Below are 12,774 nucleotides of genomic sequence, written 5' to 3' on the forward strand. Positions count from 1 at the left end.
TGTGTACCCAGCTTAAGGCGTCCAAAGTGTAAATGATTAGATACCCTTTTTTGTAATTAAATATTTACTAATGGAGAACTAAAGGAGTACATGTTTTAGCAGAAGCTGTATGGGGTTCGGTTTTACTCGGTTCTTAAATCCATATCCTATTGGCTATCCAAAATGTGACAGCTGAAAGCCAATGCGATCACGATTTGGGAACCGAATAAAACCATACCCACAAATCTCTATTTTTAGCAAAGAAATGCTGATACATAGGTTATTACAAAAAAAACAGTATAGACTTAACCATGTAGTAACATTTAGAATAGGTTATATACTTTCTTATCTGCTACTTACACATTTCCCTTTACTGTTTAAAGATATCCAGCATAATAACTATTCTTCCAAACTGGAAGCTTTGCAATATTTGTGTTCTGAAACATTCTGGAGAAGTTCCCAAGAAACGTAATGCTGTGTACACACGGTCCGATTTCCTTTCGGATGTTGATGATATAGTCAACATCGGTTGCAGATCGCAAGGGTTTTAACCCTTGCGATCCCGATCCGATGCGCGTTCACGTATCGGAAGCCAGAAAGTCTTGGCTGCCTTGTCTATATAGTGCAGATCTGCACTATATAGTCAAGAAAGGATGCAAATCGGATGTGCCTTAAGATCCTATCCACGATCCTATCTGATCAGATCGTGGATAGGATCTTAAGGCACACCTAACGTGTGTACACACCATAAAGGTCGTTCTTACATAGCAGCTTTTCAAATAATTATTATACTTTTTGTTTTTTTGTTTTTTATAGCTGAAAGGTCCAATAGGTTTGCATCATAATACAGGTATTGGGGTATATTTACTAGTACTGTTTTTTGGCAGTGCGGTTGTGGCCCATATCAACCCATTGTATTCTACTTGTGATTATTTAGCACCTTCTGTAAGATCATATCTAGAACTTGGTGGCCATGGGAAACATCTTTACTGTACTTTAGTAAATACACCCGTTGATGTGTTAACAAAGACCAAGAAGTTCGTATATGATGCAAACACAGCTGCAACTAACCATTTTTAAACTCAGAAATTAAACTGGCACTACTATGAAGTGTAGAGCCATGCCTATTTACCGTTTAATATTAGTCCCACTTGCAAAAGCCATCGCATAGCCACTTGATTGGCATGGTTGCACCAGGCTGGCCTTTTCCTGACACGGGCGCATCTGGTGCAGACTGTCAAGATGCCCACTTGGTGATTGCTGGAAGATATTCTTCCAGCAATCACCAAATGGGCGTCTTGACAGTATAGTATATGTATAGTTACCATCTACAGTATAGAATAAACGGTACTTGTTTCCTAGCACGGCCACACCGATTGACATCGGGGTGGTCGTGTCGGAAAAATCGGGTCGATCGCATCGCATGCGATTTGGTCGCATGCGATGCGACCGACCGATTTTGGACCCGATTTATTTATTTTTTTTAATGTAAATCGGGTCCCTGGGACCCGATTTTACATTGCATTCAATGTAAAATATTCCCAACCCCCCCAAATTTAATGGCGTACACCGCACCCCACGATAGACGCCAACCCGAAGCGTGGCGAGCGCAGCGAGCCCGCGAGGGGCGGCGGTGCGCGTCCTCCGACCTTTTCATTCCCCTACTATCCACGTCGGCGTGGAGTTGAGAATAGAATAGTGTGGCGAGCGCAGCGAGCCACCGAGCCCGAAGCGTGGCGAGCGCACGCGTATACCTGTGAAGTTATACGCGTCCCCTCGCGGGGCTCGCTGCGCTCGCCACGCTTCGGGCTCGGTGGCTCGCTGCGTTCGCCACACTATTCTATTCTCACCTCCACGCCGACGTGGATAGTAGGGGAATGAAAAGGTCGGAGGACACGCACCGCCGCCCCTCGCGGGCTCGCTGCGCTCGCCGCGCTTCGGGTTGGCGTCGATAGTGGGGTGGCGTTTAAAATGGGGGGGCATGACGGGGCCATATACAATGAGAAATGGCCCATATTGGCCCATTTCCCATTGATTACTATGTTAAGATGGACTTAATCAAGTCCATCTTATCTTGTGCCATTATAATGGCACAAGACCGACACGACCGACGCGATTTCAATGTTAAAAATATTTTAACATTGAAGCCTATGGAGAAATCGGGTCCATCGCGTCGGTCGCGTCATGTGACATGTTAAGGCGACCGACGCGATGGACCCGATGGACGCGATTTCTCCATAGGCTTCAATGTTAAAATATTTTTAACATTGAAGCCTATGGAGAATCGGGTCCATCGCGTCGGTCGCGTCGTGTGCCTTATCAAAGGCACACGACCGACGCGATGGACCCGATTTTCCATTTGACGGTAAAATGAACCTGATTTTAAAGAAAATCGGGTCCATCGGGGGCATCGTGTGCCTTAAAGTTAAGGCACACGACCAAGAAGATTGTGGCCGTGCTAGGAAACAAGTACCGAATAAACAGTATGTATTACTATGTATATTGTCTCAATAATTGCAAATGTGTAAATACTGGTTTATTGCATAATTTCCACCTTAAGGTGCCCATACACATTGCGATTTTAGCATGCGTTTTGAACTTTTAAAGTTCAAAACGCATCGCATGTGGTTAGAATTGCTCAGTGTACCTGCGGGATGCGATGCGCGTCTCTGCGGGTACAATATTGACTATTAACTTTAAAAAATAAATAAAAAAAGAGGCTAAAATCATAGTACAGGACATCACATCGCCAATGCCAAAATCGCACGGCACTTTGAAGTACAAAACGCACAGCACAGAAAAATCTTAGCATTTATGGGCACCTTTAGTGTCCCAGATTCATTCATTCCAGAAAATCTTGAAGGCTTTCAACCTTACAGATTTTCTTTGTCTTAGTTTTGACACTTTATTATGCTAAGTATATGCGCATCACTGTTTGAACATAGTGTTTTGTGATGGAAGATGCATAAACATTCATGCAAACATTTGCTTAATTGGCAAGTGTGCATTAAAACATTGGTGTAACATCTCCAAAGTTCTGTCAACCTCCGTTAGACATACACATTGCCAAATGTAAGTGTCCAGTATCTGAGAATATTTATTACCAGTTGCCAGCACTTCAAAATGACAGAACGATATAACAATAATGTCAGATCCTGCGGCTTTGTATAGCCTGATGGAAGAACCCTTGAACTGCTCCGTTAGGTGCCCTTTAGTGGCCACCAGCAGGTAAAACACTTGAACCCCCCCCCCCAATGCTTCATATAAGATCAGGTACAACACTCCTAATAAATAAGGTTAGAAAATGTCTTACCCTGTGCAGCAGGTACTAGTTGCTCTGGCCCAGGTTGGTACTTTTGGATTGTGGAAGGAATCTGGAATACCATGGGGAAACCCATGTAAGCACAGCGGGAGTCATACCCATGACCTCAGTGACATGAGGCAGTAATGCTAACCATTACACCATTCATATCTGTGTTCAGAGCTTCCTTAAGGCCCACTGTGCGATTTTGAGCTGAAAGCCACTCAAAACCCCAACACCTTTTTATAGTGCAGAAAATCTGAGACCTTAATATATTTAGCTGGCAGAATAAATGAATGTATATTTTCTTCTAAGCTTATTTAGATAGTACAGTCTAGGTTTCATTTTCTGCAGTGCTTGCACTAGCTGTAACCTTGCTAGTGTTTTTTTCCAAAAAAAGGTTAGAATTGATAAATTGTCATGGATGTTATTATTGTTGCATTAGGGTAAGAACATTTATTTAAAACCTATCCAATACGATTTTATTAAATAAAAAAAAGTACACATTTTCTAAACTTCAGTGCAAATATAAATGTATGTAGATTGATCGAACCATCGAAAATCTTTTTTCAGCGCCTGCTTCTCTCTGCAGTTATCTAGTGGCCACACCAGAATGTGAGTGGTTGCTTTTTTACATTTCTTCAATGGCTGCAAATCTATGCAACCCCGGTGTGAGGGGGGCTGCCCTGTCTGCAGCAGGGAAGGCACTGGGATGAGGCAGGAACCAGGAAGTAGCAAGACCTTGAGTTCCCTCTGATCGCCCAGCCTGGAGAGCTTGCATCTTACATACCTCCCAACTGTCACGATTCCGTCGGGACAGTCCCGATTTTCGGGTCCTGTCCCGACGTCCCACCCGCGGCAGGCATTGTCCCGCTGCGGGGGGTGGCAGTTGGGAGACCCCCCAATGTAGTAGAATAGACGCTGTGCGCATGCGCACAGCGTCTATTCTCGTATGAAAATGAGGTCGCGGCTAATTAGCATAAGCCGCGCCCTCATTTGCATACGCCACGCCCCCTCGCCGCGCGAGTGTCCCTATTTCTTCACATGAAAAGTTGGGAGGTATGATCTTATATGACCACCATAGGCAAGTGGTTAAAGCCATATAAGTCATTTAAGATTGCTTGCTTTATTATCGGAAATCTCAGTATGTCTAATAAGAATTTGAAAGCTCTTTTACGGCTCTCTTTATGTTCTTTCTGAAAGTACATTTGGCGTCGAGCCTTATACAAAAGGTTTGCTTTCTACTAATAGTTATGGCTGGCCAAAATAATGTATAATTCAGGGGCCAGAAAAGATGTGTATCCATTAATAAGAATGACTCAAAGTTGGGAGCCAGCAGAAATGAATAGATGCATTAGCTGTATGTTTGTCCAGCTGCATAACACTGTATTTTAGCTGTTTAAATCAAGCAAGAAGTTGTATTCGTGTTTTGTTTTGTTTTTTGTAGCTTCAGCTTAAGTTGAAGGACACATTTTTCTATACAATTGGAATTGTTTTATCAGAGCTTATCATTTGACTTCACTTAGTTTATTTTTTTATTGAATTCTAAATTTGCTAAAAGTCTACATGTGTTTGTTACTGGTACGGGAAGTAAAATCAGTACTTGTGTATTATCAGGGCGCCCATTACGTAGTTTGCGTAGTGGTGTATTCAGAATACCAATACAGCACTATGCTGGCTACGTAAACTACGTAAGTGGCTCTGGAGCCCTAAAAATACACAATGCTTAATATCCACACTATCCACGCCATACTCCCAGTATCCACGTCGGTGTGGAGTTGATTTTATAAAGTGCAGTGAGCCACTGAGCCTGAAGCATGGCGAGCGCAGCGAGCCCCGCAAGAGGACGCTGATACGTGTCCGCTCACCACGCTTCGGGCTCGGTGGCTCGATGCACTCACCACACTTTTATAAAATCAACTCCATGCTTACGTGGATAGTGGGGGTAAAATAGCTGGTCAATACTTACCCTTCTCCGGCCTGGGCACCGCGTCGATCCCCGCTGACTCACACTGGGATCCACGGTAACTCCCCAGCAGTCGCATTCAGTCCCCCTGCTCCGGCACTCGCCATGGACGCTGTACACAATTAGCGTAGTGCCACTGGTGGAGCAGGGAAACCATGTGATATTGGTAGACTTGGTTACATAGTAACATAGGTAGGATGCAATTTATGATCAGTTTCTTGTATAGATAATTACATTGTATTTTATAATTTGGCAACATTAATAACAACTAAACAAAACAATTGGATACTACCGTGAAAAAAACAAGACTGGGTCATAACAGACAGTTATAGAGGTAGGAAGGCCCTGCTTGCAAGCTTAACATCTAGAATTACTGTTGTAATTCTAGAACAGCATAGTGTGATGGTAAGGGATGCCCTGTGGTAAAACCCCTGTATTTCTGCTAATTATGACAAGGAATTACAAGTGGGTAACACGCTAACCTTTTTTTAGGCTAGTGATGCATGAACAACGTTCTGTTGCTGGACTCTATCTCTCATATTGCCTTGAGAGCCAGCTGAAGTGCTAGAGATTGATTAGCACTCCTGCCTGCTCTAATAATGCACCTATAGTTTTCATACATAATAGATACAGCACCTATAAATACTCTGGGCATCCATCTGCATTATCATTGACTTGCTTTCATTGCTCATCTCTAGAATCAGATTCATGTGAACATCTGTCATGTGAGAGCTGCATTCCATATAAGTTTGAAGCGGCATTGACTGTGCTGCTGCTGCTTCATATTGATTAAATGAAACAGCAAAAAATATTGTAGAGGGTGGGGAATTGTGTGGTTTAACGTCAGAAGAGTTCTGTTTACGTACTGTGCTCTTTTCTGTTAATATAAACCCAGAAGAGCAGAGGATCACTGTCCTCCGAAAGGGAAGTCATCCACAGTTTGTTGCTTTTACAAGAAAAGTGTGAGGTATTCATTGTGTTTTTTTTTTTTATATATGTTTTTGCTTAACTCTATTTTGCATTCAAGTTATTTTAGATCAAAATACTAATCCTGAGGTTTTTCCATTTGACTGACTGACATGCAGGTTTTCTTTTCATGTATTTCTCTGTGAGAGATGCTCAAAATATCTGCTACAAATGTCTGTGTCACTCACACTTATAAATTCAAAATATTGTGTAAAAAAATATATTTTCATATATATATATATATATATATATATATATATATATATATATCATTACCGATCATTTTGATGAATAAAACTGTGTGCTTGGCATTTTTCACACCTATTTTTACAAATTCACTTGGCACTCAACGGGTTAATGAAAGTTCGTACAGCATAGTACATGATTCAGAGATGTACGCAAACCCACTTTGTACACCCTAATTCCAAATATGAGATGTGCTTCCATGCTGAGACTTACAGGTGCACACCCTAAGCACTTCTAATCATAATACTTATAATAAACTCTGCAATTCAACATCAGTGAATAAGGTGACCCTAAACCTCTAATTCTGGTTCGTCTGTTTTTTTTTTGTTCGTCAAGTTTCATTGATTCCCGCAATGTGAAGTAATTAAGCAGAATATATATCATTTTGTGTTTTTTAACCCTGTCACTCATAATCGGTTATACTTTATAACTGTCCTTTTATGTATGCTTTATGTAGTTCAGCAGTGGAAGCTGCCTTCCTGCTTCCTATGGTGGTTTCCTGTCTTACTGCTGTACAGTTGATAAGTGCTTTGAAGCCTAACTTCATTGTTTTGTGTTTTCCCTGCTGCTGTTCTTCCTTCTGAATAGCTACATGTATTCCTCTTTCTCTGCAGTCCCTGAAATTTTCTAAAATAAATGGGTAATAATAACCTAGAATTGCATTGCAGGATGAAGCAGATGTGTCTGTATACTGTATATCGTACTTGCCTACTTTTTGAAAATAAAAAATGTGGACCAATGACATTGCGGTCTAGTTTGTGCATCCTGCATAACACAAGGGCCATTTTACTCCAACCATAGGGTGCCAACTATTCTATACAGCTACAGATAGCAGATGTCTCATGGGTAGGCAACACTGATAAAATTGGAAGAGTATCGTAAGCACAATGTCCTATTGATTAGCTGCTTATAAGGCACTAAGGCTGCCTCAGCAAGATGCACAAGGACAATTAAATAAAGCAACAATGTGATGGTACGTGATTACTTGTAATAGAAAAATTATGTGTTATGGTCTACACAAACCGGTTTGGGTAAAAACATAACAAAGGTTTCAGCATTCTTTCTTGTACTGTTGTAAAGTAAGGAATATGGTTGAACCCCTACCAGTGTGATGGGGATTATATAGGTTGCTGGGTCCGCCTATTATGAAAGTTTTGAGCTTTGCAGATTTAGTTTAAATTTAGGAAACCACTTGACAAAAGCAAAAAAGTAGATACCATATAGGTATTCTCTAGTAAGAAGCACCATCGTTCAAAGATATCTTGCTAGAGGCAGAGTGCACAGAAGCAGTCACATTCCCGGGTAAATGGACCTGGGTTATTTGAGAATCCTTTTCCAAGCTTGGACATGTGATCTTCAAAGCGAACTACAAATATTTGAATTAGAAATGTTTATCTTCTGTAGCTTGCAAAGTGTTTTTTTTTTTTTAATTTTGTGAGTATGCACATAGCTATTCTGCTTTAGCCAGGATTAAGATATTTCACGTTGCATGCAGAATTGTGTGGGTGCTCAAAGTGAACGTTGTGCATTGCGCATCCAAACCCAGTGCTTCTGGGCATGCCACAAATCAGCGATGAAGCAACAATTGAATTGTCCTGATGGGTGCCCATTACTTCGGGCAATCAGTACCTGTCTGCATTCTGAATGTCGGGATCCCATCTGCTAGGATCCTCATAGCTATACATAGGAAAAGGGACTGTTACGTTGCAATGTCACCAAGTACAGCAGTGGCTTAGTCTGTAAATTTAGTGGATATAGAAGGACTCACCTGCCAAGACTTCATAACTAATTGATATGTGGGTTGTTTTGCTATGTTTTTTATTTTTCTTAGCCATGTTTCTTTTTTGGTTGGTTATGTCTTTTTATTCTGCTCTTTAGCCAAGACACATTTGTTGGATCCTTTGAGAGGCCAGAGTCTGTGGCTACAACAGAAGCAAGGCTAAGGATGGAAGGGGTGGAGCTAAAGGAGGAATGGCAAGATGAAGACTTTCCAAGGTAAATGTGTATAATACCTACTCTTTCTGCAGGTTATTTAATTATAATTCTTAGTGTCTTATACAAGTCTAAAACCCAGTTCCCATGGGGTGATTTCTGCTAGCCTGCATGCTGATTGATGCAGGCTAGAGAAATTGCCCTTGTGCTTCCTGGTGGCTTGATTGCCTATACACACACGTAGTGATTTGTGTATGGGCGATATGTGTTTTATCACTGTTCTCTAGTTAGAACACTGGCAATCTCACTAGATCTTGACTACATGTAGTCAAGAACTAGTCAGGCATTGGCAACGCACAGGCATTGCTCGGGGGCATACACACTGAGCGATTCCTGCTTAATTTCAGGGTGATCTAGACAGATTGCTTAGAAAATGGGCTAAAATTGCCTAGTGTATGAGCTTTAACTTCGACAATAACAAAGATTTATCTACATTAACAAATATAAATATTTCCATTTACCAAAAATTGCAAAAAATAAAACATAAACATTTGTGTCTCTAGGCACCATAAAATCTCAGAATGAAGTCTGTAAAGAAAAGGATGCTGGGTACTTGAATGCAAAATAGGGAACAGAAAGCCAGATTAGAAACTAGGGGATGCAGTCAATTTACCGTCTGACCGATGGTCATTATACCAACAACCTTTGACCAACTGTCAAAATACCGTCAGGTTGTGTTGACCTTTTGAGTGTCGACCTTAAGCTTGTGTCGATCTTCTCTCAAAGCCGACATATGGTTGGGTAGCTCCATGGCCATACAGATGGTGTAATGGTTAGCATTACTGCCTCACAGCACTGAGGTCATGGGATCGATTCCCACCATGGCCCTAACTGTGCAGAGTTTGTATATTCTCCCTGTGCTTGAGTGGGTTTACTCTGGGTGCTCCGGTTTCCAATCCAAAATATACTGGTAGGTTAATTGGCGCCTAACAAAAATTAACCCTAGAATGTCTGTGTGTGTGTGTACATGTGGTGGGGAATATAGGTTGTAAGCTCCACTGGGACTGATGTGAATGTTCAAATATTCTGTAAAGCGCTGCGGAATAGGTGTGCGCTATATAAGAAACTGTAAATAATATTTCTCTCATGAAAGGTAAGACAGCCATCTTGGTTGCACTACATTGGGTTAGTTCACACCTAAAATAGATTACACAAAAAGTTATGGTTGCAGCATCTGAATGCTGAATGGGTGTGGGAGCCATGGTGGGCGTACTACAAAGTTTACACTGTAGGTTATCCTTCTAATTTACCCATCTTTCCTTAAGATTTATTTCATTCTTTTATTTTTTATTCTCAAAATTTTCTGCAAGAACCATGATTTTGTGAGGACAAAAGATTTCATGTGATTGCAGGGGCTTGCTTTCCCTTATGTAAAAGCCCAAACATTAAACAAATTACCGTTCATAAACTCCATATAATTTTCCCCCCAAAAAAAATTAATTTGTCCTTAAACGTATCAAACGCCAGAAAATAAATATGTACACAGATTCTGCTATTAACCATGTTGTATAACTATATTTACATAAACTGGGCTCCTTTTTTTAAACAGGCCACTTCCCGAAGATGACCACATTGAGGGGGATTACTTATCTGGAACTGACGGAGAGGGCAGACCAGGTAACGAGAGCACTGACCTAAATTAAACATGAATCCTTTAACACTGACTTATTACTAATAAAGGAAATCAACATTTTAGAAAAATATGATATAAACAATTTTTTTTTTAGAATGTGAAAATGTATTTTATTTGGTTGTATTTACTGATAAGTTTGAAGTAGGTTAGCGATGATTTTAATGTAAGGGGTTGGTAGAAATATACATTTCATAAAGGGTTTTTCGTAGGGTTAAAAAAATCTAACTACTGGGGGGGGATTTACTAAGATGGGAGTTCTATTTCGGATGGGATGTTGCTATGGGCAACCAATCGGATACCATTTATTATCTTCTAGAAGGCTAAATAAATACGTAGATTCTGATTGGTTGTCCATAGCAACATCCCATATGAAAAGAACACCCATTCTAGTAAATTTCCCCCTAGGAGACCACCACCCTGTCTGGCGCAATCATCTTCCTGACAGATTCTCATACTAGTGTTTGGTCAGCAATGCCTTTATGCATTGAGTGGTAAAAAAAATTCTGGAGTGACTAATAATGCCTCATTATCATCTTGTATGTCACATTTGCTAGAAGACTTCCTTTCCCAAATGTGTTCTGCAAAGTTTGTGTGGGAGAAGTAACGGCCTGAGGTTACATTTCATGGTTTGACCTGTAGCCCTTCTTTCCAGTGGCAATCTTAATGATGCATCATACAATGACATTCTAATGAATTGTGCGCTTTCCAACTATGTGGCAACAGTTTGGAGAAGGCCCATAACTGTTTCAGCACGACAAGGGACCAGACTCCGACTTTGATACAAAGTGTTTGCAAAGTGAATTTTGTGTTATTGAGCGACTATTGTAATGTGCATGCATCTGTGTCATTGAGGATTGGGGATTGTAAGCAAGAATCCGATCAAAGACAGTCAGTAAAAAAAAAAAAAACATGCTTAGGTCGACCACTAGTGGTCAAATGCATCTAGATAGACCCCTTGGTCGACAGCGCCCAGATAGACAGTGGCGCTAGATCAACGCAAGTGAAGGATCAATGGCAACGTGGTTGACAGTTGCAAGGTCGACACAAGTGTTTTTTGTGGGGGGGGTTTTCGGTGCCGAATGTCAGAGGGGTCCCCGTGGATCCCAATGGAGGCTGTTAGTAGCAGAAACAAAGGGTCAAATGTATATTAATGTCTCTGGCTTTGTGAAGAGATGTTCAGACAGCACATATGGGTGAGGTCAGCGGCTGTAACACACACACTACCAGTATTGTTCATAGAACTCCTAAGAAAATCATGACGCTTACTAATCACTCTGGAAATAACGCTGCATACATTTTAGTGTTAGTTGGTCTAAGCATGTACATTCTTTTGCAGCCGTATTTGCTAAACAGGGGTGGGTGACTTTAGGCCATGTGCAGAAGACCATATGCACATGGAATTACAGATAATCTGGCTGACCATTATGTCTACACAACAGCTGGGATGCCTAATCCACTTTTTAATTAATTTGAAACCTGTATCATGCTAGCCAAACTCATTTGGGTCTAAATCTCATAAAATCTTCACTGTAAATAGAAATTTTACATGGTCTTTATGGGCCTAAAAAAACCTCTTTGCCATCAGTAGAGGAGTTATATTATGTGCCTCATTATCTAACAATGTACTGTGTTTGTTTTTGTAATCTCGCTGAGTGACCAGCATGTGGGGGCTTGCAGCCTAACCACAGCTGCAGTGACGCTGTATTGCTAAGGGATGACTCAGGACATCCTTGTCTCATTACTCAGAAATCCCTTATAAAAAATCTGTTCAGGTGAATTATACCTTGTTCTTATGTTTATGACTAAAGTTTCTCAGTAAAATAGTGGTTCAGTCACCATTACTATGCACATATGGTTATTACAAATGATTGAATACTTGCTATAAATATTCTTCCTCTTGTTTTGTGTCCTCCTGTTTGTGTACTCCCTCTGTCTGCTTTAGCTTGGCCATTTCCAGTTTTGGATCAGTCAGTTTATTATACCCCTTATTCAGCATCTCATAACTCGCGCAAGTATCTACCTTCTAGCTATATCGGCATGTTGTTCAGTCTGCCTGTGTATGCCTGCTGTATTAACCATCTGTGGTTCCTCCTTTTGTCTGCACACCCAAGTCCCTTCCCTGCAGTACAGTTTATGATAAAAAAAACACTTTATCTGCACAGTTTCACTAACATGCTTCATCTCCCTATTCAGAGCAGTGTACAGCGTGAGGCGTGTTTCTGACAACACATATACAGTACACCGATTTTTAACTCTGAGACATGGAAGCATGTTAGTTGGAAGACATGGAAGCATGTTAGTTGGAAGACATGGAAGCATGCAAATGTTTTGCAGAGTAAACTTTCACTTTTTGGCCTCCATGCATTTCAGTGAAAAGTACCTTTTACTGCAAATAAATGTAGTGCTGTTTTATTTTTTGTTTTTTAATTTCCTTACACCGTAGACTAAAGCTCACAGGTGGATATCATGTTATAACAGAAATGAGTTAGCCGCTTATGTTTGCCAATGTGAAACATCACTGTCCTGTAATGTGTAGTATTGATATGTGACACTCAAGCAGAGTGTCACATGTAAATGCTGACCATTGCATTTCTCTGTATATAGCACTTCCGTTTGCCAGTTGTTTAATCCTGTTTGTGCCACACGAACTTGAACAGGTTTTATGAAAGTAAATTAAAATCTAAAAAAATT

The 12,774-nt window shown here is 40.8% G+C and overlaps 1 protein-coding gene across 3 annotated transcripts in view; it reads left to right on the forward strand.

Annotated features, from left to right (window-relative positions):
• BNIP2 (BCL2 interacting protein 2) overlaps positions 1–12,774 on the forward strand; it is a 61,100-nt gene that overhangs the window by 18,440 nt on the left and 29,886 nt on the right. For 2 of the 3 annotated variants that reach the window (XM_083183753.1, XM_083183754.1), the window contains exons 2-3: positions 8,337–8,453; positions 10,000–10,067. In XM_083183753.1, coding sequence (XP_083039879.1) covers positions 8,337–8,453; positions 10,000–10,067 — 185 coding nt within the window. Of the gene's footprint in view, positions 1–8,336; positions 8,454–9,999; positions 10,068–12,025; positions 12,092–12,774 lie in introns of all 3 variants that reach the window. The other variant, XM_083183755.1, reaches the window with a different exon arrangement.

This window comes from Crinia signifera, chromosome 4 (assembly GCF_055691185.1).
Source record: "Crinia signifera chromosome 4, ASM5569118v1, whole genome shotgun sequence".
NCBI classification, from domain to species: domain Eukaryota; kingdom Metazoa; phylum Chordata; class Amphibia; order Anura; family Myobatrachidae; genus Crinia; species Crinia signifera.